At 44.0% G+C, this 25173-nt stretch overlaps 1 protein-coding gene across 1 annotated transcript in view; it reads right to left on the bottom strand.

Annotated features, from left to right (window-relative positions):
- RSRC1 (arginine and serine rich coiled-coil 1) overlaps positions 1–25173 on the bottom strand; it is a 137689-nt gene that overhangs the window by 64676 nt on the left and 47840 nt on the right. Inside the window, exons 2-3 of the mRNA XM_054385774.1 lie at positions 13270–13306; positions 719–770 (exon numbers count right to left, since the gene is read on the bottom strand). Of these exons, the coding sequence (XP_054241749.1) occupies positions 719–770; positions 13270–13306 (89 nt within the window). The remainder of the gene's footprint in view (positions 1–718; positions 771–13269; positions 13307–25173) is intronic.

The following is a 25173-nucleotide window of genomic DNA, read 5'->3' as shown; positions in this document are numbered from 1 at the left end:
AAGAAAGAAAGAAAGAAAGAAAGAAAGAAAGAAAGAAAGAAAGAAAGAAAGAAAGAAAGAAAGAAAGAAAGAAAGAAAGAAAGAAGAAAGAAAGAAAGAAAGAAAGAAAGAAAGAAATAAAGAAAGAAAGAAAGAAAGAAAGAAAGAAAGAAAGAAAGAAAGAAAGAAAGAAAGAAAGAAAGAAAGAAAGAAAGAGAAAGAAAGAGAAAGAAAAAGAAAGAAAAAGAAAGAAAAAGAAAGAAAAAGAAAGAAAGAAAAAGAAAGAAAGAAAGGAGAAAGGCAAATATTGAGAGCACAGAATTAGGCCTCAGTAGCAGCTAGAGGACAAACCCATTTTTAGTTCCTCAAAGAGATTTACTAAGTGCCAGTGATGATGACAGAAGGGCCTGAGTTGGAAGGGACACTGAAGCTCATCTACCAACCCCTGCCACAAGCAGACACCTCATGCAGCCTGGTCTTAAACGCTTCTAGGGATGAGGCATCCACAACAACTGTGGGCACCTTGTTCCAGTGCCTCACTGCCCTCATAATAAAGATCCTCTGCCTGATGTTTAATCTAAACCTACCCTGCACACCAGGGTCAGCTGAACCAGAGAGTGAAGTGAGCTGTGGAGAGAGGGACTTCACCAAACAGAAAAGGATAAAACCACTCCTTGATATTCCAGAAGCTCAATGCATCTTTGAAGAGCAGCATTTTGCCTCTAATAGCAACACTCACCAGCTGCCTCGAGAACCAGCTGCAGTCGAGCCTTGGCCTGTTCAGCAGGAGTCTGAAAAGAGAGGATTTGGAAACCTTCATGAGTGCTCCCACAGCCACCATGCAGGCTTACACCAGAGGGCAGCTCCCCCCTCCAGCAGTGGCAGTGCTGCACTCCAGCCACGGATGCTTCCAGGCTGAAATCAGCTCTGGCACCTCCGAGCTAGAAACCATCAGAGGTTTGCAGAACTGCCAGAAAACACCAGCCTGGGTCACAGATTGCACTGGGCTGGGACAGACCCTCAAAAGCCACCTTGGCCAACCCCCTGCAAGGCAGCAGGGACACCTCAACCAGGCAGGCTGCCCAGTGACACATCCAGGCTGATCCTGAATGCCTCCAGGGATGGAGCCTCAACCACCTCCCTGGGAAGCCTGTTCCAGTGTCTCCCCACCTTTAGAACTTCTTCGTGATGTCCAACCTAACTCTGCCCTGCTCCAGTTCTACACCACTGCCCCTCGTCCTATCCCCACAGCCCCTTCTGAACAGTCCCTCCCCAGCCTGCCTGCAGTTCCCCTGCAGATATTGAAATGCAGCTCTAAGGTTTCCCTGGAGCCTTCTCTCTTCCAGCCTGAACAGCCCCAACTCTCCCAGCCTGTCCCAATAGCAAAGTTTCTCCAGCCCTCTGATCGTCTTGGTGGCCTCCTCTGGACCCTCTCCACCAGGTCCAGGTCTCTCTTGTGTTGGGGGTACTAGAACTGGCCCCAGACCTGCAGGTGAGGTCTCCCCAGAGCAGAGGGGCAGGATCCTCTCTCTCCAGCTCTGGCCATGCTGCTTTGGATGCAGCCCAGGCTGCCCTTGGCCTTCTGTGCTGCCAGTGCCCATTGCTGGCTCCTGTCCAGCTTCTCCCCCACCAGCACCCCCAAGTCCTTCTCTGCAGGGCTGCTCTCACTCTCCTCAGCCCCAGCCTGGACCGGTTAGGTAGCACTGTGCCAACCTGAGCACCCACAGCCAGGCTGAAGCTGAAGCTCACCTCTAGCTCCTTCCTTAGTGCTCCAACAGCAATTGCTGCTGGGTGCCCCATTTCCCCAAACACAGGGCTACATAAGCTCCAAATCTGGCTTTAATATGATTAATATGGAGAGTTCTTCACACTTCTTCTGTTATCTGTTTGAGTTTTTCCTCTCCTTAAGGTATTTCCTCAATCTGCTGGGTTGAAGAACATATTGTTGGCTGTGTCCCCACTATGCTAATCATTCCAAGTGATGTTTTACTGTGTCCAATGTGCTTGCCATCCCTCTAATTTTGAAGCCACTCAAGACATTTTCACAGTTAAATTCATACACAAACCACATTTGTCACGGGCTTCAGAAGTTGATTATTTCTAGGAGCATCTGAGAAGTTTGGGCTCAGAATGCCTCCTCAAAACTAGGCCTGGTTCAGCAAAGCAACCCCAAAACAGTTTAGCATTGTAGTGGGCAGCTAAAGAAGACCTCAGTCTCCTGAGGTCTCCTCTAAAAGAATCACAGAAACATTCAGGTTGGAACAGACCCTCAGGATCACCAAGTCCAACCATTAACCCTACTCTACAAGGTTCACCCCTAAACCATAGCCCCAAGCACCACATCCAAACCACCTTTAAACACTCCTTTGAAAGGACTCTCCTAAGTATATCAAAAATAGGAAAGGACAAGGAAGAAATGCCAAAAATGAACCAAAAATTCAACCATGGTGATAGGACTGATGCTGGGTAAGTCAGGAGCCTGCCTTCACCTGCAATATTCCATCTCAATTCCAGTCCCTCCACCTCAACAGGGAAAGAGCAACCCAGAGCTCTTTCCAATCATCTCTTTCCAACTCCAATCACCTTTTCAATGGTGTTTGCTCAAATTCTGGGGAAGATTATGTTTGTTTGGCATAGGAATGGTTCTTCCAGTCATTGACTCCTCATTAGGAGCTCAAACACCAAAAAAACAAAAAAAAAAAAACCCCGCACAAAATTAGCAAGAAAAAATGAAAATAAAGTCCTTTTACTAGAGAATATGTCACAAATACTAAAAGCAAAAGAGACTGAGAACATGTAATTGATGTTTTTTTTCCACCTAAGCCAGAGCAGAGTGAATTCAAGAGGCAAATCCAACACTGACATTTTTTCACATTAAACACTAAAAAAAAAGCAACTAAAAAAAACCCCAAACAACTAATAAATCCCAGAGAAGAAATCATAATCTGAATTAATAACACAGCAAGCATAATAAGCAGATCTGGCACTACTTGAATTAAAACCTCTCCATTTCCAGGCATAAATCAGTTTAAATGATTGGATGTTAAAATGCTGTTTCTGCCTAAGTCGCTGTCTCTTCTCCAACGCCATCAATCAGTGACCCACTCACAGAGGGGCTGTGCTGGGACCAGTGTCCTGACCTGATAAAAATGCCCCAAAATTCAATGTTGACAAAGTGTGGCAATGGATAAACTGGGGGAAACGTACCCAGTGAAGGCTGCTACTGATTCTGTTATCTTAAAAAGCAAGATTTGCCCTCATCTGCTTCCTGCCCCAAACTATTTATCTCCCATATACGACAGAGAAATGAGAATTTGTTTTTACTCCTCTCCAGCTGCATGAAAATGGTCAGCAGATAAAAAAACCCAACCCAACCCACACAAATTCACATTGACAGAGCAGTTTTACACTGCTGCTACTACAGAGAGGGAAACTGGGGGAAGAAAAAGGGGGAAAAAGAAAATATCCAAGGGATTAGCAGTCTGCTTGCGGTCTCCAAGCAGCACACAGACAATTAGAGATGATAATAAACAGAAACATTTTTAAATAGCAAACTCCCTGGTGTTTCCTTCCCTTAGATAAATAGCCTGAAGAAGACCAGCAAACACTTTAAGCTGAAAAAAAATTATTTGTTCCCTGTTTCCTAAGAATTTGATGCTCTTTATGGACCTCCCATCAACACACATTGATGCAAATGAACACCATGTTCCATTCCAGGATGGAGCAGCACAAAACTGTTGATCTTCAATGTTGTCAGACCTAGACAGTTATCAAAGCAATGATCTGTGTGAATTAGAAGTGGAAGGGGAAAAAAAAAATCATGTAAAACGTGGAATAATAGCAGCAGCTGCCCATCAAACACAGCCATGCACTGCCAGACAAAGGAAAGAAGCCAGAATCAGCAACATGCTAACTAGGAAAGGGCAATCATTATCCCCCCCCCAACAAAAAATAGAAAAGGAGCCAGAAAAAAACATTTTTTCCCCTTTAATGGATGTAAAAGTCAGGGAAAGAAGATAATGATGAAGTGAAAAATAAATCTTAACTAGCAACACACAACCCTACAGAGAACAGCCAGTGGCATCTGCTTAGGCAAGAGCAGCCTCCCAGGCATAGCCAGGACAAGAAAGAGCTGTACCTGGACAGAAAGGTCTGGAAAACTCTTCGAAGCTGTATAGTCCTGTTCAGTGTCACTCCTCTGAGATTGCCAAGTTAGCAAAATGGGGCAGGGAAGAGAAGAAAACGGAATGCTGTGGCCCAGTCATTACAGCTCAGAGCCCGGGGATGGCAAACCTGTCAGTGTGGCTATGGAGTCCCAGCTGAAGCTGCTCAACAACTTCATGAGGTGGCAGAGTATTCTGGTGGTTTGGCTATGAGCTCTTCACCCAGCCGGATGTTCGTACACAGCTGAGCTCAAAGAGGGAAGCAGATAATATTGGCTCTAGATATGATGGACACTTTGAGACGTGCCACGTCCTAACAGCACAGGATTCAGAAAATCCTTTTCCTTCCATCATCCACTATGTAAGGTTGGGCTCGAAGATTCAGAGAGTCACAGAATGGGTTGGGTTGGAAGGGACCTTAAAGCTCATCCACTCCAACCCCCTGCCATGGGCAGGGACACCTCCCACCAGCCCAGGCTGCTCAAAGCCTCATCCAGCCTGGCCTTGAATACCTCCAGGGAGGAGGCAGCCACAGCCTTCCCGGGCAACCTGTGCCAGTGTCTCCCCACCCTCACTGCCAAGAATTTCTGGACTCTTTCATAGAATCACAGCATGGCAGGGGTTGGAAGGGACCTCCAGAGATCAAGTCCAGAGCCCCTGCAAAGCAGGACCACTTAGGGTAGGTCACACAGTGACACATCCAGGCAGGCTTTGAAGCTCTCCAGAGAAGGAGACTCCACAACCTCTCTGGCCAGCCTGCTCCAGCCCTCCAGCACCCTCACACCAAATAACTTTCTCCTCCAGTTCAGATGGAACCTCCTGGGTTCCAGTTTGTGCCCACTGCCCCTTGCTGTGGTCACTGGGCACCACTAACAAGAGCCTCACAATAAAAAATGTTTTTCTCATGTTGAGGTGGAATTTCCTGTGATTGAGCTCATGTCCATTGCCCCTCATCCTATCTCTGGGTATCACTTGGCAGAGCCTGGCTCCCTCCTCCTGACAGCCACCCTGCAGATGTGTCAGTGATTTTCCTTCAGAACTCAAATCATTTTGCATATTGCTGTGGAAATGCTCCTTTGAAAGCAGTAGAAGGTAATGTGAAATCATTTTCAGTGAGAATCACTGAGTAAAAGCAAGGAAAATGGCTTTCAGGCTGCAAGTGGAGCCAGAAAATGGATTAACTGGCCACCAGAAATAGAGTTGTGAATAGGATTGAAAAAAAGAAACATAAAAAAAAAAAAATCAGCAAATCCAGGTCTTTTTAAAAGGAAAATTTACTGTAAATGTTAAACACAGCCATAAAGCCTGCCTGGCTTCTTTAATCAGAGAGAAAACACAGATGAGCTTGGATCGAGATAGATGCTAAAGGCTACCAAAAAAAATCACCACCCATTTATTGCCCAGCAGCACAAAATATCACCTCTTATATTTACATCTTCATGGCAATCCAATAACCATCAGCCCTTGACAAAAATCAATGCCTTGAGAAATAGAAGAGAGGTTGCGGGGTTTTTTTCTCCTGGACCAACCCCTTCAGCTGATTTATGACTCTACAAATTAAAGCATTTCTTAATGTGCCTTGTGAAAACTATTTGGATTGTGAAGCTTTGGTGTAGAATTTGAAGTGAGGAAAAGAATCCTTTGGAGTATTGTGGGGTAAGTGCTGATCTCAAATGAAAGGCAGCCAAGGTAATGAGGATCTCCAAGGCTTTCAAGAATTATAAGGTTGTCAATATTTAGCTTCTAAATATGGATTCCTGTTTATCTTTTATCACTCTTTCATATTTCCAGTCCATTAGGCTACAAGAAAATAGTCTGTAGCTCCAACAACAGCAGCAGATAAATCCAAGGCCTCAAAACAAGTTTGTTGAGTCAACAGATGATTATGAAACTCCTCCTAATATTAATATTATTATTTAGCTGCTCTTGATATTAATATTATTCTGCTCTTAACATATCATTAACTACTCTTAACATTATCATTAACTACTCCTAACATTACCATTAAACTGCTCTTAACATTATTATTAAACCACTCTTAACATTATCATTATTAAACTGCTCTTAATATTATCATTAAACTGCTCTTATTAAGCTGCTGTCAATAGTATCATTAAGCTGCTCTTAATATTATTATTATTAAATTGCTCTTAATATTATCATTAAATTTGTATTAAGCTGCTCTTATTATTAAGCTGCTCTTAGCATTATTATTAAACAGCTCTTAACACTATTATTAAACTGCTCTTAATACTGTCATTGAACTGCTTTTATTAAGCTGGTCTTAATAAAAAGAAAGAAAGAAAAAAAAACCTTTAAAGGGATTAATTTGCTGAAATAATTAGACTAATAACTAATCACATTTCTGCTAAAGTGTTTGTTTCCTCAAGGCAATCCTCCTAGGCAATACATTTAAACCCCAGGCTGGGGAAGCAGCCACTGCACTCTATAAACTTTCCCTCTATCAAAGATCTTCACAGAAAATCATGAGGAGGAGGGGGAAAAGCCCTTAAAAAGGATTAATTTGCTGAAAGCTTCAATAATTAGACTAATAACTAATTACATTTCTACTAAAGTGTTTGTTTCCTCGAGACAATCCTCCTAGGCAAGGCACTTAAACCCAGGGATGGGGAAGCAACCACTGCACTACATAAACTTCCTTTCTATCAGTGATCTTCATAGAAAATCATGAGCAGGAAAAATAAAAACTTTAAAAAAGATTAATTGGCTGAAAGCTTCAATAATTAGGCTAATAACTAATCACATTTATGCTAAAGAGTTTGTTTCCTCAGGACAATCCTCCTAGGCAAGGCACTTAAACCTGGGGCTGGGAAAGCAGCCACTGCACTCCATAAACTTCCTCTCTATCAAAGATTGTCATAGAAAATCATGAGGAGAAAAAAAAAAAACACAAAATCTTTAAAAAGATGACTTTGCTGAAAGTTTCTATAATTAGACTATTAACTAATCACATTTGAGGTAAAGAGTTTGTTTCCTCAAGACAATCCTCCTAGGCAAAGCACTTAAACCTGGGGCTGGGAAAGCAGCCACTGCACTCCATAAACTTCCTCTCTATCAGAGATCTTCATAGGAAATCATGAGAAGAGGAGGAGGAAAAAAAAGAAAAAAAAACCTTTAAAAAGATTAATTTGCTGAAAGTTTCAATAATTAGACTAATAACAAATCACATTTATGGTAAAGAGTTTGTTTCCTCAAGACAATCCTCCTAGGCAAGACACTTAAACCTGGGGCTGGGGAAGCAGTCACTGCACTGCATAAACTTCCTTTCTATCAGAGATCTTCATAGGAAATCATGAGAAGAGGAGGAGGAAAAAAAAGAAAAAAAACTTTAAAAAGACTAATTTGCTGAAAGTTTCAATAATTAGACTAATAACTATCACATTCATGGTAAAAAGTTTGCTTCCTCAAGGCAATCCTCCTAGGCAAGGCACTTAAACCCGGGGCTCGGGAAGCAGCCACTGCACTCCATAAAGTTCCCCTCTCTGTTTTTTTCCACAATATGCACAAAACCAGAATATGAAATCAGAAACATTTTTACACATTCTCATACTTCAGAGCGAGCTAACAGCATTTTACTAGTCGAAAGCACTTTATCTTCGTGTCTCTATGAGGCAGAGTTGGTGCATAATAATGTAATTTATATTGCCTAAATGTTATTTTGGGAGCCTCGCATCATTTCTCAAACTTCATGACCTTTACAATTTCCTAAACTTTTATTTCCCTCATTATTCTGAACAGATTTCATTACATATTTTGAATGTAAACAACCCCCCTGAATAATGATGGGGCCCATTACGTATGGACGGCTCTCTGACAAGCGGGCTCCCGAGCCAGGGATGGAAGCCCTGCGCATTAATTTACCTCTCATCTGCGGGCAACTGCACTCCCATAAAAAAAAAAAAGAGGGGAAGGAAGGAAAAAAAAAAAAGTTTTATACTCGACTCACATAAATCACCACGGAGAAAAATGAGAAAATCTGGTGGCTAACTCATCTCCTACCATTCTGTGAAAATGAAATTCACTGAAATACCTATCAAAACTGCAATCATCAAGAGATAATGTCTTCTTAGGTCTATCTGCACTTTCCGATTTAATTTCCTCCATGCCCTTGACATCCACAGATACCATTAAGATTAAGCACACGGAGTAAGGGAGCCGCTTCCCACCGCTTGATAGATGGGGGCCTGGGCACTAAATGGAATAGCATCATTTGAAAATTAATGCAATATTTCTTTTGTTAGGCTTTTTTTTCTTCCCCCCCCCTTTTTTTTTTTTTTTTTTTTTTTTTTAGTGAAAGGGACACACACACACACAGACAGAGTGAGACAGAAAAAAATAAAGAGCAGCTGAATACTTTTGGCTTTCTCTCTGGCAGTAATTTCCCCATCAGAATGCTGTGCAATTACGGAGAGATCGGCGGGCGGTCAGAGGTCACCCAAATTACTACATCATTTAATGAGTGGAGAGATCAAAATGGAGCACGCTGGTGCCGCTGAGAGACGCCTCGCAGCCCTGCTACATCAAATGTGATGGAATCATTAGAGTAATAAGCATGGAAATCTGTTTGCAGATTAACCTCTGGTTTCACGCTGCTTTCATCTAACGGGGCGCTGCGGAAACCTTGTCGGCTTTTCATCAGGAGCCATCAAATCACCGCCGGGCGCGGGCAAACCGCCGCCACAAACAGCACCTCCCGGCCTGGGGGGCTTGGGATGGGTGTCTGGGGAAGGGCAACGAAGCTGGGGAGGGGTCTGGAGCATAAGCACTAGGAGGGGAGGCTGAGGGAGCTGGTGGTGTTTAGCCTTGGAGAAGAGGAGGCTCAGGGGAGACCTTATTGCTGTCTGCAGCTACCTGAAGGGAGGTTGTAACCAGGTAAGGGTTGGTCTCTTCTCCCAGGCACCCAGCAACAGAACAAGGAGGACACAATCTCAAGCTGTGCAGGGGGAAGTTTAGGCTTGATCTTAGAAGTTCTTCACAGACACAGAGATTGGCCTTGGAATGGGCTGCCCACAGAGGTGGTGGGGTCAGCATCCCTGGAGGTGTTTAAGAAAAGCCTGCATGAGGCACTTAGTGCCATGGTCTGGTTGATTACTTAGGGTTGGGTGATTGGTTGGACTCGATGATCTTGGAGGTCTCTTCCAACCTGGTTGATTCTGTGATTGGGTTTAGTTGTTTTGAGGTTGGGTTTTATTTTTTTGATGCAGGTGTCAAGGAAAAAAAAATTAAAGATTCTTTAAGGTTGACAGTGTTGTTGACTTGGTCTCATGATAGGTTCAGAGATCTGATGGACATGAGAAGTTATACACAGTCCCTGGTCAAGGTGGCCAAAGCTGGCAGAAGGATTTTAAGCAGCAGGATTGCCAAATTCAGCCATGCGTACCTGGTGAGCAAGGGAAGTGCAATGGATTCATGGAATGGATTGGATTGGAAGAGACCTTAAAGAGCATCCGGTTCCCAGCCCACTGCCATGGGCAGAGACACCTCCCACCAGCCCAGGTGGCTCAAGGCCTCCTCCAGCCTGGCCTTGAACAGCTCCAGGGAAGGGCATCCCACAGCTTCCCTGGGCAACCTGTTCCAGTCTCTCCCCACCCTCACTGGAAAGAATTTCTTCCTCATCTCCAGTCTCAATCTCCCCTCCTCAAGCTTAAATCCATTCCCTCTCCTATCACTACAAATGCTTGTAAAAGGTCCCTTCCCAGCTTTCTTGTAGGGCCCCTTCAGGCACTGGAAGGCTGCTTGAAAACCCTTTGGCTGCTCCTGCATCCCCACCTCTGGCTGCAGAAGGCCGATACTAGAAAAAAGCAGTGTGTGATTCACAGCTGGACCTCGAAGCACCAAAACCTGAGAACACATCATGGAAGGGCTCAGGCTGGAAGGGACCTCAGAGATCATTTACTCCAACTCTCTGCCATGCCCAGGGACACCTCTCAACTGGACTCAACTGCTCAAGGCTCATCCAGCCTGGCCTTCAACACCCCCAGGCAGGAGGCAGCCACAGCCTCCCTGGGCAGCCTGTGCCAGACTCTCACCACCCTCACACTGCAGAACTTCTTCCTCAGCTCCACTCTAACCCTGCTCTGCCTCAGCTCCAAACCATTCCTCCTTGGTCTGTCTCAGACACCCTCAGCAAAAGTCTCTCTGCAGCCTTCCTGTAGGATCCCTTCAGGTCCTGGCAGGCATCTCTAAGGTCCCCCTGGAGCCTTCTCCTCTCCAGGCTGCACACCCCCAGCTCCCTCAGCCTGGCCTCACAGCAGAGCTGCTCCAGCCCTTGGATCATTCTTGTGGCCTCCTCTGGACTCTCTCCAACAGCTCTGGGTCCTCATGTGTACATAAATTCCATATATCTCCAGTACAAAAGGTTCTCTATAGATCCTTCTGCTCCAAGCAGAACCCATGGCAGAGGTGTCCACCTTTCATCCCCACAGGCAAATACAGCCAAGCAATGCGTTTTCTCATGGATATTCATAAGCCACTGGTCTGCTGCTGCATCATTACCTAACATGAACCTGATCCAAAGCCTGCTGAAGGATCATGCTGCTGTTCAGCCTGGAGAAGAGAAGATGCTGGGGAGACCTCAGAGCAGCTTCCAGTACCTGAAGGGGTTCCAGGAGAGCTGGGGAGGGACTTTGGACAAGGGCTGAGAGTGCCAAGATGAGGGACAACAGCTTTGAGCTGGGAGAGGAGAGATTGAGACTGGAGATGAGGAACAAACTCATTGAGGGTGGGGAGAGACTGGAACAGGTTGCCCATGGAGGCTGTGAATGCCTCCTCCCTTGAGGTGTTCAAGGCCAGGCTGGATGAGGCCTTGAGCAGTCTGGGCTGGTGGGAGGTGTCCCTGCCCATGGCAGAGGGATTGGAGGAGATGATCTCTGAGGTCCCTTCCAATCTGAAACATTCTATGATATTAGTCATGAGTTAATGACCTTGATACACACTCCCTATGACACATGATGCAGCTGCCTTGGTAGAGTCTCACACAAATGCTACCATAGGGACCTTCAGGAAAGCCTGACCCACACCTGCTGGGGGTTATTGATCCCCACACCATGCAGGGAGCACCCACATCCTTGGCAGACAATACCTCTGTTCTCACAAACCACTGATGGCCTCCACAAGCTATTAATGACAGGCTGCTCTTCATCACTGAAACCAGACAGGCTCTGCTGCTCGGCCACAAGAACGAGCAGGTTATGGCTGTGGAATGTTCTACAAGAGACACAAATAAGGTCTCTCTAATGAATAAGCCACGGGCATGGCTCCATGGTTCTTCTTTAGCAGAGTTATTAATAGAAGAGAGGAGCTCCTCAGAGTGGCAGATGCAGAATCATCTAGCACAAGGGGCAAACAGTTCCTCAGGATTTGCTACTTGGAGGAGGCCAAGTAGAATGCAGCAAATCACCACCAAACTTGCAGGAACAGCAGATCAATTCCCCTCTGCTTTGAGCTCTGCACTTTCTTTTCTTAAATTAGATAAAAATAAAAGATGGCTCTGAGCAGATGGAGCTGTGGGGGTCAGCAGGCATTGTGACTGTGACCTGCTTTTCTGGGAATTCCTGGTAATAGCCAATACAAGCCCAGGTGTATTGGCAAGGTGCCCAGGTGGGCAAGAAGGACACCAGCAGCCTAGCCTGGACCAGCAATGGTGTGGGCAGCAGGAGCAGGGATGGTGCCCCTACACTCAACACTGGTGAGGCTGCACCTCAAACTCTGGATTTAATTTTGGGCCTCTCACTCCTAGAAGGACAATGAGAGGCTGAAGCAGGTCCAGAGAAGGGCAACCAAGCTGGGGAAGGGTCTGGAGAACAGGGCTGGGGAGAAGCAGCTGAGGGAGCTGGGGGTGTTCAGCCTGGAGAAGAGGAGGCTGAGGGAGACCTCATTGCTCTCTACAGCTCCCTGAGAGGAGGCTGGAGCCAGGTGGGGCTTGGGCTCTGCTCCTGAGCAACAAGTGACAGGACGAGAGGAAATCATAGAATCAACCAGGCTGGAAGAGACCTCCAAAGATCACCCAGTCCAACTGATCACCCAGGCCTAAGCAATGGCCTCAACTTGTCCCAGGGAAGATTTAGGTTAGACATGAGAAGAAACTTCTTGACTGAAAGGGTTCTCAAAGCCTGGCACAGGCTGCCCAGGGAGGTGGCTGAGTCCCCATCCCTGGAGGTGTTTGAAAGCCACAGAGCTGTGGTGCTGAGAACCAGGATTAGCCCCAGCCTTGGACTGGATGCTCTGAAAGACCTTTTCCAGCCAAATCCATTCCATGCCTCTATGATTTAATCTCTTTCAGTGAACTCCTTAATGACTGCTGATGACATCCTCAGCTCAACCCCCTTCAGCCTTGGGACAATATTGCATTGTTCCCACTTTTGATCCACTGATTAAGGATTTTTGCCCCCCTCTCTCCCCCTAGCCCTAACCTCACCATCCCTTGCTATTTGAACAGGTTTACTTAAAAACCCCAAATATTTTGCATCTCAATTCTTATTTTCTACCACAGCACTGAATGGAATTTCCGTTGATCCATTATTCATTAAGCCAAGACAAGGGGGTGGAGGGGGTTGGAAAATAATAAATAAAGCAAGATACAAAGCTGCACACTTCTTTCAAAGCCTTCAAACCACTAAACCACACCATATTTATGCATGCAATATTTGATTGTCTGTGGGGCTCTTCCTCTGGTGTTTGGTTGTTTGGGTTTTTTGTGTTGCCTTTTTTTTTTTTTTAATCACAAGTTTGTTGTTTTCAGATCAGGAGATGCCAAAAATCCCACACCAAACAATTTCTTCTTTTTTTTTTTTTTTGTTGTTGTTTTTGTTTGTTATTATTTATAATTAAGGTAATCATCAATCCAAGGATTGTAGTCCAGGTTATTTCATCTCTACATCAAAAAAAAAAAAAGTAATTTAAAAAAAGTAAAAAAATTAAATTAAAATTCCCTTGAAATGGGAAGATAAATGAAACTGGAAGTGCCTTCACATAATAACAGTAAGGTGACCCTCTGGGAAATGGTTGACTTTCTCAATTCAAGGTATTCAAAGCTCATTCAAAAGTGTTCATTTGGAATGCAGATATCAAAGATGATGCAAATGTTCAAGAGAAAATTAAAACTTACCAGATGTTCTAATCCAGCTTTGATGTTGCCAGGGTCCCTGTAACAGAAGAACAGAAGTTCTAAATAGTTGCTAAACCCTTGTCTGCACTGATTTCTCTGTAACTCAGAAATGTCAGAGCCATTTCATTTCTCCAGCATGGACAATATTTTACTTGCAGGATCTGAATCGTTAAATATCCATTACCCTAATGCACTGCTCCAGAAGCATTTCAGCCCTGCCCTCACATGGCCTTGAATCACTCAGAATCCAGGCATGGTGGGGGGCTGGAAGGGACCTCTGGAGCTCACCCAGTCAAAGCCCTGCTCCAGCAGGGCACCCCCAGCAGCTTGCCCAGCAGCACAATGCCCAGGGGGGGTTGGAAGCTCTCCACACAAGGACACTCCGCAACCTCTCTGGCCAGCCTGCTCCAGCCCTCCAGCACCCTCACACCAAACAACTTTCTCCTCCTGCTCACATGGAACCTCCTGGGGTCCACTTTGTGCCCCTTGTGCTGTCCCTGGGCAGCACTGAGCAGCACCTGGCCCCAGCTTCTTGCCCCCCAGCCTTTAGCTCTTGCTGAGCATTGCTAAGCTGCCCTCTGGGGCTGCTCTTCTGCAGGCTCTCAGCCCCAGGGCTCTCAGCCCTTGCTTCTCACAGAGCTGCTCCAGGCCCCTCAGCAGCCTTGTAACCTCCCCTGGATTCTCTCCAGCACTTCCCTGTCCCTCTTGAACTGGGGAGCCCAGAACTGGCCCCAGGACTCCAGCTGTGGCCTCACTAGGACAGCACAGACAGCATTAGAAGACAGGCATAGGGCTGAGACTTGTCTGTAACCCTTGCTGTCCCTTTCAAAGCCTACTGAAATAAGCACCTCTGGGCTGAAGTCAGAGCTGGAAACAGGAACCTGCAATTCTACAGAAACCACAACAATACAAAATGTAGAAAATTTAGTGGAATATGATGAGGGGGGAGGGATCCATTTCCAAGAACTGCATCAAGGAGTGTTTGAGGCTCAAACTCAAGCGTGCTCAGGGAAGAACTTCAAATATGAAGTTCCATCTGAGCAGTGATCACCCCAACATCACAGCCATGTGCTTCTTGTCCAGATGTTGCTGATAGGGAGAAAAGATTTTCTTCCTGTATTGGCTTTTCTTTTCTGGACTAGAACAAAGGCATGAGCTGGCCATGACTGCTCTGCTCTTGCTGTCTTCCATCTCTACATGAGGACAAACTTCTTTAGCGTGAGACTGCTGGAGCAGGGCCTGTTGTGCCAGGTCAAGGGGTAGTGGTATGAAACTAAAAGAGGGAGATTCAGCCTGGAGAGAAGGAGGAGATTTCTGCCATGAGAGTGGTGCAGCCCTGGGCCCAGGCTGCCCAGAGGAGTGGCAGATGCCCCATTCCTGGAACCATTCCAGGTCAGGCTGTGTGGGGCTCTGAGTAACCTGCTCTAGTTGCAGGTGTCCCTGCTGACTGCAGCACTAGATGACCTTGAAAGGTCCCTTCCAACCCAGTCCAGTCTGGGATTCTATGACTCTGTGGTGCTCCTTTATAGGAGCGGTACAACATCGGACACGCACAAACCCACTCGGAGCTAATCAACAGAAATCAGAAGTGTTAACAATGAAGGTTTCTGTGGGCATCTGAGGGGTTTGTGTCAGACTGAGCTGCAGCAACAGGTCTGCCTCTGCACAAGGCAGCATCAGAAACCCAGCAGCGAGCAGAGTTTGCTTTCTACGACCATTAAAGCAGAAGGGCTGCAATCATTAAACCAGCAAGATAAAAACCACACCAGGGCTTCGCTCCCTGTCGCTGCTGATGGATGCACAGCAGCCTCAGGCTGGGGTGGGAGGTTTCATTGGAAGTGACAGGTGCCACAGGGTTTATTTAGGAGAACCTCAACCTTGTCCTGCTTTGTTTGATAAGGCTTCCCTTCTGCCCCAGCGCCTGGTTTCCTGCGCTCCGCTGGCGTCCCTCCCTGTGCTGCCTCAAGTACAAATTGGATGAACAGCCACTGACACTTTTTCAATATTATTACATTAAACCAAGTGGATTTTGATTGATAACCTAATATTCAACTAATGCAAAACATCAATCACGGCAAGTATATTAATTATTTAATATTGCAGTCTAATTCAGGAATCGATGTGCTGCATGAGGGGAAGGGAAACTCGCTGTTCCCAGAAGGCTGAAGACAGGGAATGATTAAAAAAAAAAAGACAACAACACAACCCAACAAACCCCAAGCCCAGCCCTGCTCTACTCCTGTGTGCTAGCTCGATACGAATCTTTATTCATTTGCCAATAATCTCGTCGCATTTTCCACTTCAGGACCTTTTTTATCAGTTTTGAGACCTCTAATTGAATTAAGGCTGCTTTCAGCACGGGGCGAAGGGAGATGCACAAATATTGATGAAGTCATGACAGGGACAGTGCAGCAGACAGACCACTAACAGGGTAGGCTCAGATCCTTAGCTGGGAGCTCCTGGTGCCTGCTTCCCAGCTAATTCAATCCTCTAAGGCTATTTAGCACCTCAAAAATAGGTGTGTGTGGGGGAGTGATTTCTATTTAGATATTGTCTGGGGGTGGATAATAAAGTCCTGCTTCAAAATACAAAATCATGGCATAAGGAAAATGCATCTTTTTCCTCTTGAGTCAGTCACAGCATGGACTCAGATTCTTGGTTTAAAATACACAGTATTGGTTTAAGGAAAATGCATCTTTTTCCTCTTGAGTCAGTCACAGCATTGACTCGGATTCTTGGTTTAAAATACACAGTATTGGTTTAAGGAAAATGCATCTTTTCCTCTTGCTTCATTCGTGCTATGGACTGAGACTCTTGTTTTGAACTACAAAATATTGGGATAAGGAAAATGCATCTTTTTCTCTTGCTTCGTACCTAGGTATGGACTCCAATTCTTGTTTTAAAACACAATCATGGTGAAAGGAAAAATCACAGAATCACAGAATATATCTGGTTGGAAGAGACCTCAAAGGTCATCCAGTCCAACCTTCAAGACACTAAACCATGTCCCTAAGCACCAGGTCCACACAGGGCCTGGACACCCCCAGGGATGGTGACTCCACCACTGCCCTGGGCAGACCATTCCAATGTTTTGAGAACCCTTTCAGTGAAGAAATATTTCCTGAGATCCAGCCTGAACCTCCCCTGCTGCAGCTTGGAACCATTTCCTCTGCTCCTGTTCCTTGCCACCAAGGAGCAGAGGCTGCCCCCTCCTCACTCCAACCTCTCTTCAAGGAGCTGTAGAGAGCAAGGAGGTCTCCCCTCAGCCTCCTCTTCTCCAGCCTGAACACCCCCAGCTCCCTCAGCCCCTCCTCTAGCACAGGTGCTCCAGGGCCTTCTCCAGCCTCACTGCTCTGGACCTGCTCCAGCCGACAATGTCCTTCCTGCAGTGAGGGGCCCAGAACTAAACACAACACTTGAGGTGTGACCTCACCCTGAGTGGAGCCACGTGGGAGTTGGTCTCTTCTCCCAAGGAACAAGAGATAGAACAAGAGGAAATGGCCTCAAGTTGTACCAGCAAGGTTTAGGTTGGACATGAGGGACAATTTCTTCCCCAAAAGAGTGGCTAAGTCCTGAAATAGGCTGCCTAGGGAAGTGGTGAATTTGCCATCTCTGGAAGTGGTCACAAACGTGTAGAAGTTGCACTGAGGAACATGATCCAGCGGTGTTCCAGCACCCTTACATTAAAACAGTTCCTCCTCCTGTTCAAATGGAATTGCTGATGTTCAGTCTGTGCCCATTGCCCCTTGTCCTGTCCCTGGGCACCACTGGACAAAGCCTGGTGTCATCCTCCTGCCACCTACCCTTGAAGTATTGATCAGCATTGATGAGATCCCCCTCAGGCTGCTCTGCTCCACACTCCCCAGCCCCAATCCTCTCAGCCTTTGCTCCTCACAGAGATGTTTCAGTGCCCTCAGCATCTTTGGAGACCTTTGCTGTGCCCTCTTCAGCAAGACCCTGTCCTCCTTGAACAGAAGAGCCCAGAACTGGCCCCAGCACTCCTGCTGTGACCCCACCAAAGCAGAGGGGGAGGAGAACCTCCCTCAGCCTGCTGGCCACACTCTTCTTGATGCACCCCAGGATGCCCTTAGCCTTCTTGGCCTCAAGGGCACAATGCTCCTGGGCATCCTTAATGTCTTTAATAGATGTAGCTCCTTGTATCTAAAGCCTGTTTTCTGCCATTATTGGAGATACAACCAATCAATCAAATGACTGCAATACAAAACAGTGAAAATAATTTAGCAGTGCAAAGCCAGCATCAGAGAGGTCAGAGGGCAGATTGAGACTGGAGATGAGGAAGAAATTCTCAATAGTGAGGGTGGGGAGACACTGGAGGAGGGGAGGTTGTGGATGCCCCTTTCCTGGAGGTGTTCAAGGCCAGGCTGGATGAGGCCCTGAGCAACCTGGGCTGGTGGGAGGTGTCCCTGCCCCTGGCAGGGGGTTGGAACTGGATGAGCTTTAAGGTCCCTTCCAATCCAACCTATCCTATGAATCTATAGGTTATGGGTGAGCAGAAACACAGGTCAATACCTGGCTATGATCCTGATAAGCCAGAGGAACTTCACTAAGCATCCAAAACCCAACATAATTTATCAGCTGATCATCCCCTTTTGCAGATAAGAGCTCACCAAGCTCTGCTGCTCTTTCTGATCTTCTGTGCAGAACAAATTCTCATCAAAGAGAGCAAATGGTCAGGGAATCCTACATGCTGCCAGAAAAAGCATCCATGATAGTTTTGAGCAAGTGTGGAACGTCATTTTGCTCTAGCTTAAAATCAGATTCAAACAACCTGGAATGGATCCCGAAGTGGAAAAGACTCCAAAGCTGCTGGTGGTGTGCTCAGTGGCTCCCTCACTCCAGTCATCCAAACAATTTATTCCATGTGAGGAACCAAAAAGGTAAGAAGTTGGGCCAATTACTAATCAATTAAAATGTAGCAAAGACTCGAGATGATCATATGAAGGTCACTTATCAAAAGCAAGAAGAAAAGGAGGAGTGAGCCCCCTACAAACACAAGTGGAATGACTTGGAGCTGCTGAAGCACTCAGCAGAATATAACGCAAGCTAAAATGAACCATGCTTAAAACCAGGGTCTTGAAACAGGACACAAGGTGAAACAATTTCCAGAATATGATAGCCTAGAGAGAAGAAAAATTGGTACCCAAGAGACCTTATCAAATATTCAGGAGGGAGGAAAAATAGATAAGAATGGCTGCCAAAGTCAAGATTTGATGCAGCTGAGAAAAATACTGAAACTAAACAGAGGGGTAAAAACCTGAAATACAGAATCCTAGAATTCTTTGGGGTGGAAAAAGCCCTCTAAGATCAAGTCCCTCTAAGATCAAGTCCAACCATCAACCCAACACCACCATGACCCCTAAACCATGTCCCAAAGTAGTGCTGATGGAATCAATATTTTCAAACAGACCCCACCAAAAAAAAAAAATCCATAAATTATTTATCAGATCAGTAAGAGCCAAAATAACCCCAAAGCTCCTAATTGTCTTTTACCAAGACCTCAGGTCAGCTGTGCAAGCTCCATCAACTATCACAGCAGACTGCACAGCATCCCATCAGGGTAGATCACCCTGTCCAAGCCCCTGCTCCAGCAGGGCACCCCCAGCAGCTTGCCCAGCAACACAATGCCCAGGGGGGGTTGGAAGCCCTCCACACAAGGACACTCCACAACCTCTCTGGCCAGCCTGCTCCAGCCCTCCAGCACCCTCACACCAAACAACTTTCTCCTCCTGCTCACATGGAACCTCCTGGGCTCCACTTTGTGCCCCTTGTGCTGTCCCTTGGCACCACTGAGCAGAGCCTGGCCCCAGCCTCTTGTCCCCCCAGCCTTTAGCTCTTGCTTGAGCATTGCTCAGATCCCCCCTGGGGCTGCTCTTCCCCAGTGTCCTGTTCTGCACACTGGGTTCCCTTCCCATTGTTAATCAGCATAAGCAAACACAAGTAATTAAGCTTCAGGCTTTGGAATGTCACTGCCTCTGTTAACCAGATTATTTGGTGCTCTGAAATAAATTAGATAACTTTGGCCTGGTTTCCCTTTTCTGTGACATTATTTAGTAGTTATTCAATTAAAGCACATCCTGTAGGTGAAAGTGTACAAAAACAAGTCCACAGTGAACATCTGCAGCAGTAGGAAGTGTTGCTAATTAGGGCAGTGAAGCTGGAGAAGGCTCTGGAGAACAGGGCTGGTGGGGAGCAGCTGAGGGAGCTGGGGGTGTTCAGCCTGGAGTAAAGGAGGCTGAGGAGAGACCTTCTGGCTCTCTCCAACTCCCTGAGAGGAGGCTGGAGCCAGGTGGGGTCTGGTCTCTTCCCCCAAGGAACAAGAGATAGGATGAGAAGAAATATCCTCAAATAGTGCTAGGGGAGGTTTAGGTTGGACATGAGGAACAATGTCTTCATCAAAGAGGTTGCCAAGGCCTGGCCCAGGCTGCCCAGGGCAGTGATGGAATCCCCATCCCTGGAGGGGTTTGAAAGCTGCGGAGATGTAGTGCTGAGGGCCAGGGTTTAGCAGTGACCTGGCAGTACTGGGGTAACTTGACGACCTTGGAGGCTGGAACCAGGTGGGGGTCGGTCTTTTCTCCCAAATAACAAGTGATAGGACAAGAGGAAATGTCCTCAAATTGCTCCAGGGGAGGTTTAGTTTGAATGTTACAAGAAACGTCTTCACTGAAAAGGTTCTCAAAGCCTGGCACAGGCTGCCCAGGGAGGTGGTTGAATCCCCATCCCTGCAGGTGTCTGAAAGATTCAGGTGTGGTGCTGAGGGATGTCATTTAGGACCAGATTTGGTAGAATTTGGCAACGGTTGGAGGACTCAAGGATCTTCAAAGGTCTTTTCCACCCAAACCAATTCTCCAAGTCTCTAATTAGCACAAAGCAGCTGAGAGCAGCAGCCAGAAGCCCAGCAGTGTGAACGCAGAGAAGCCTGCACTGAATCCTAACCCAAGTGGAGTGAGTCTGACTGCTGGGGAGTACAGGCAGAGTGAGGAGTCCCCGGACCAGCAGAGAGTGTTGCAGGTTAATGAGGAACATCGACAGAGTGCAGAGTAATTATCATAGCCAGCACCTCACCATCTGGGCTGGGATGGCTGCAGAATACCAACACAGTGGCAGCCTGGCACTAATTACACAGGGATTTGTATTTGCATGCTGCTAATGGACAAATAGTGCTGGAGATAATTAATAATAATAGTTAGAGAGATCACTGCACCCTGCTGAGAGAGAACACACTGCTGATGGACAACAGTTCTGTCAGCCTCCTGCTAATGGGGAATTAATAACAGTGATAGAGAGTATTAATAAGAGTTCTGTGGAGGATTTCGTGGTGCTCAGATGTTCCTGCTGGCCTACTGCTAGTGGAGAATATTTATGTGGAGAACTAATAATATTTCTATAGAGTATTAATATTTCTATAGATAGTTAATAATATTTCTATAGAGTATTAATATTTCTATAAAGTATTAATAATATTTCTATAGAGTATTAACAATATTCCTATAGCTAGTTAATAATACATCTATAGATAATAATATTTCTACAGGTAGTTAATAATATTTCTATAGGGTATTAATAATATTTCTACAGAGTATTAACAATATTTCTACAGATAGTTAATAAATTTCTACAGATAGTTAATAATATTTCTATAGATCATTTCACAGTGCTCAGACATTTCTGCTGACCTACTGCTAACAGAGAATATTTATATCCTTAATAATAATTACACATCTAATTTCACAGTGCTCAGATATTTCTCCTGGCCTACCACTAATAGATAATATTTATCTGGAGAATTATCAATACTAATTAAAAATATTTCCATAGATAATAATATTTCTATAGATAATTTCATGCTGCTCATAGATTTTTCTCCTAGCCTACTGCTAAGACAATATTTCTACAGAGAATTAATAATATTTCTGTAGACTATTAATATTTCAATAGCTATTAATAATATTTCTATAGACAATATTTAGATAATTTCATTGTGCTCACAGATATTTCTATTAGCCTACTGCTAATAAGTAATAATTGTACAGATAATAACAAGGATAATAATATTTTAAAGACAATAATATTTCTTTGTGATCATAGATATTTCTCCTAGCCTACTGTAACAGAGAATATTCAGATAGAGAATTATTAATATTTATATAGAGAAATTTTAATTTATATAGAGAATTATTAATTTATATAGAGAATTATTAATTTATATAGATATTTTTAAATTTATATAGAGATTTATTAATTTATATAGAGAATTAATTTATACAGAGAATTAATAATATTTATGTCATTTCATAATGCTCACAGATATATCTACTAGTCAACTGCTAATAAATACTATTTCTATAGAAAATTAATAATATTGATCTAGATAATTTAATACTGCCCACAGATATTGTTCTAGCCTACTGCTAATAGAGAACATTTATTTAATTAATAATAATTACATCATTTCATAGTGCTCATATTTCTCCTAGCCTACTGCTAATAGATAATACTTATATAAATAATTAATAGAATTTCTATAGATAATTCATACTGCTGATACAAACTATACAGCTTATAGGTATCTCTATTAGCCTACAGGTAATAGATAATATTTCTAGAGATAATCAATACACATAATTTCATCCTAATGGATAATGTCCTGCTCACTGATCCCATTTCTATTAGCCTCCTGTCAATAAATAATATGTATACAAATAACAACAGTGATTTCATGCTGCTAATTGATCATAGACTGCTCAGATATTTCTATGAGCCTGTTTCTGATAGAGAATATTTATAGAGATAATTAATGATGGTTACATCATTTCAGCCTGCTAACCACAATACCCTGCTCATAGATATTTCTATTGGCATACTGATGATAGATAACTTTCATACAGATAATTAATAATACTGATAATGTCCTACTAATTGGCAGTTGACTGCTTAGATGTTTCTATCAGCATACTGCTAATAATACTTTCTATTAGCATGCTGCTAATAGATCAATTTATATTGATAGGTAATAACATTTATACAGCTAATTTCAGACAGCTAACATTATCTCTATTAATGCCCTGCTAATAAATCAGTATTTCTATAGATAAATAATAATTAGCTGTCCATAGATTATTTCATACAGATAATGCACTGCCAATAGCTAATCTATTAGCACAGTGCTAATAGATCAATTTATATTGGTAAGCAGTAACATTTAAATAGCTGATTTCACACAGCCAACACAATTCTTTCTGTTAGCATCCTGCTAACAGATCAGTATTTCTTCAGATAATTAATAACATTCCTACAGAGAGAATTAATAATAACATTCCTATAGATTATTTCATACTGCTATAGATAACATCTCCATTAGCGCCCTAATAGATCAAATTAGATTGATAATTAATAACATTTGAACAGCTAACATCACTCTCAGCATCCTGCTAACAGATGAGGATCTCTGTAATCAATCATTATTGTTCTATTGACTATGTCATACTGGTAGGAGACAATACACTGCTAATAGATAATATCCCTAATAGCACCCTCCTAATAAATTGGATTAGATTGATAATTAATAACATTTGCACAGTTGATTTCATGCAGCTAACCTCTCTGTTAGCATCCTGCTAATAGATCAGGATCTCTGTAATGAATCATAATTGTTCTATAGATTATTTCATCCTGCTACGAGATAATACACTGCTAATAGATAAAATCTCTATTAGCACCCTACTAATAGATCAGATTAGGCTGATAATAACATCTGCAGAGCTGATTGCATGCAGCTAGGAGATTATACACTGCTAATAGATATTTCTAATAGCACCCTAATATATAAATTAGATTGATAATTAATAACATTTGCCCAGCTAATAACTCGCTTAGCATCCTGCTAACAGATGATGATCTCTGTAATCAATCATTATTGTTCTATAGTTTATTTCACACTGTTAGGAGATAATACACTGCTAATAGATAATATTTTATTAGCAGCCTAATAGATTAAATTAGATTGATAATTAATAACATTTGCCCAGCTAATACCTCTCTTAGCATCCTGCTAACAGATGAGGATCTCTGTAATCAATCATTATTGTTCTATAGATTATTTCACACCACTAGGAGATAATACACTGCTAATAGATAATCTCTCTATTAGCACTAATAGATAATATCTCTATTAGCACCCTACTAATAGATCATATCTCTATTAGCACCCTACTAATAGATCAGATTAGGCAGCTAATTAATAACACCTGCAGAGCTGATTTCATGCAGCTAACCTCTCTGTAAGCAGCCTGCTAATAGATCAGGATTTGGAGGGTGAACAGTAATGTTTGTATTGATCAACTGCTGTTGCTAACAGGCAATATTTCCATTAGCACCCTGCTACTAGATGACCATTTCAGACGTTCTGCTTTCCTCAGCTGCCCTCAGCTCTCAGCACTGCAGAGTAGGAAACCGAAGCCTAAGTCAGTGAGGACATTTCAGCATTTGGAGCGCCACAACCATTTGAGTCCAATCGATTTTCCGTGTTCTGAAAGCTTCTAAATCCTCCTCATTCACCCAATTACTACTGTGCTTAACCTAATGAAATGTTATTCTATGGCAACAATACGACCCTGCCAACAAATTTGGGAGGAAACATAAGATTAAAAACTTCCAGACAAAGCCTAAACTCCTGGAGAAAAGAGGCAAAATAAAATTAACGCTCGGCAGGCTTTTGTTTTTTATTTGCAAGTATAAAACCCGAAGGAGAAACAAAAGCAGGGAACACAGCATCTGTCATATCAGAATATAAAAAGATGATCCTGGCACCAAATGAAAAAGCTCCTAATTCATTTGCAAATCAAGCCTGCCAGTTCTATTTCAAGCTGGCGGGAACTGTCAAGAGTTAACAAGATAATCACTTTCAATCCTGCCTTCAATGGTACATTACACTCTTATTCCATTCAATACAGCCCTTCTTTGGGCCACTAGATGAATGGGTTTCATTTCCAACTCACACACACATACACAAAAAAAGTTGCACAAAAAAGCCCTTAATAATAATAATAAAAATAACAAAATAAAATCCATGGGGCTTAAGGAAGAAATCCCTTTATGGGCATTTATCTGCCAGCACTTCTGCTCTTAGGCAGAATGAGATATTTTGGTGTCCCCTTGCTTCCTCTGCTCCTTCCTCAGTCTGTAAAGGGGAAAAAGAGGCTCAGGAGGAAACCTCAAACCTGGCCCTTTTTTAACTCTCTGAGACATTAACAAACTTCTGTACTCCTGTTTTGTAAGTACTCCAAGAATCCTCCCTGCAGCGCACTGAGCTGGTATCACTGATCCTAAACTCATTCTAAACTGTACAGAAGTTAATCAATGCTCCTCAAAACTGGGCTTAGGGAAAGCTCTTCCTGAAGTGCTTGACAACAAATTTACCAGCTCAAGGCACTCTGCCTATGAAAGAAGTTAATCCAGTTTGTATTAATCATTCTTATAGAGAGGTATTTTGTTAACATTCTGAGCTATGCGTCCTTCCCACAAGGATGAAACCTTAGAGAAGCTTCAGAAAGTGCAAATACTTAGAGGAGACTCAGCTGAAAAGTCAAATCACTGCACAGAATTAGTTCTGTCTAGCTCAAACCAGGACAATTAAAGATTTAAAACTTATTTACTGGCACACAACTTTATACCAATCTCTCAGCCTGCTCCAGCCCTCCAGCACCCTCACACCAAACAACTTTCTCCTCCTGCTCACATTCAACCTCCTGGGCTCCACTTTGTGCCCCTTGGCCTGTCCCTGGGCACCACTGAGCAGAGCCTGGCCCCAGCCTTTTGCCCCCCAGCCTTTAGCTCTTGCTGAGCATTGCTCAGATCCCTCTGGGGCTGCTCTTCTGCAGGCTCTCA

This window comes from Indicator indicator, chromosome 13 (assembly GCF_027791375.1).
Source record: "Indicator indicator isolate 239-I01 chromosome 13, UM_Iind_1.1, whole genome shotgun sequence".
NCBI classification, from domain to species: domain Eukaryota; kingdom Metazoa; phylum Chordata; class Aves; order Piciformes; family Indicatoridae; genus Indicator; species Indicator indicator.
The sequence above is the reverse complement of the archived record's forward strand: the minus strand, read 5'-3'. Positions and strand labels throughout refer to the sequence as shown.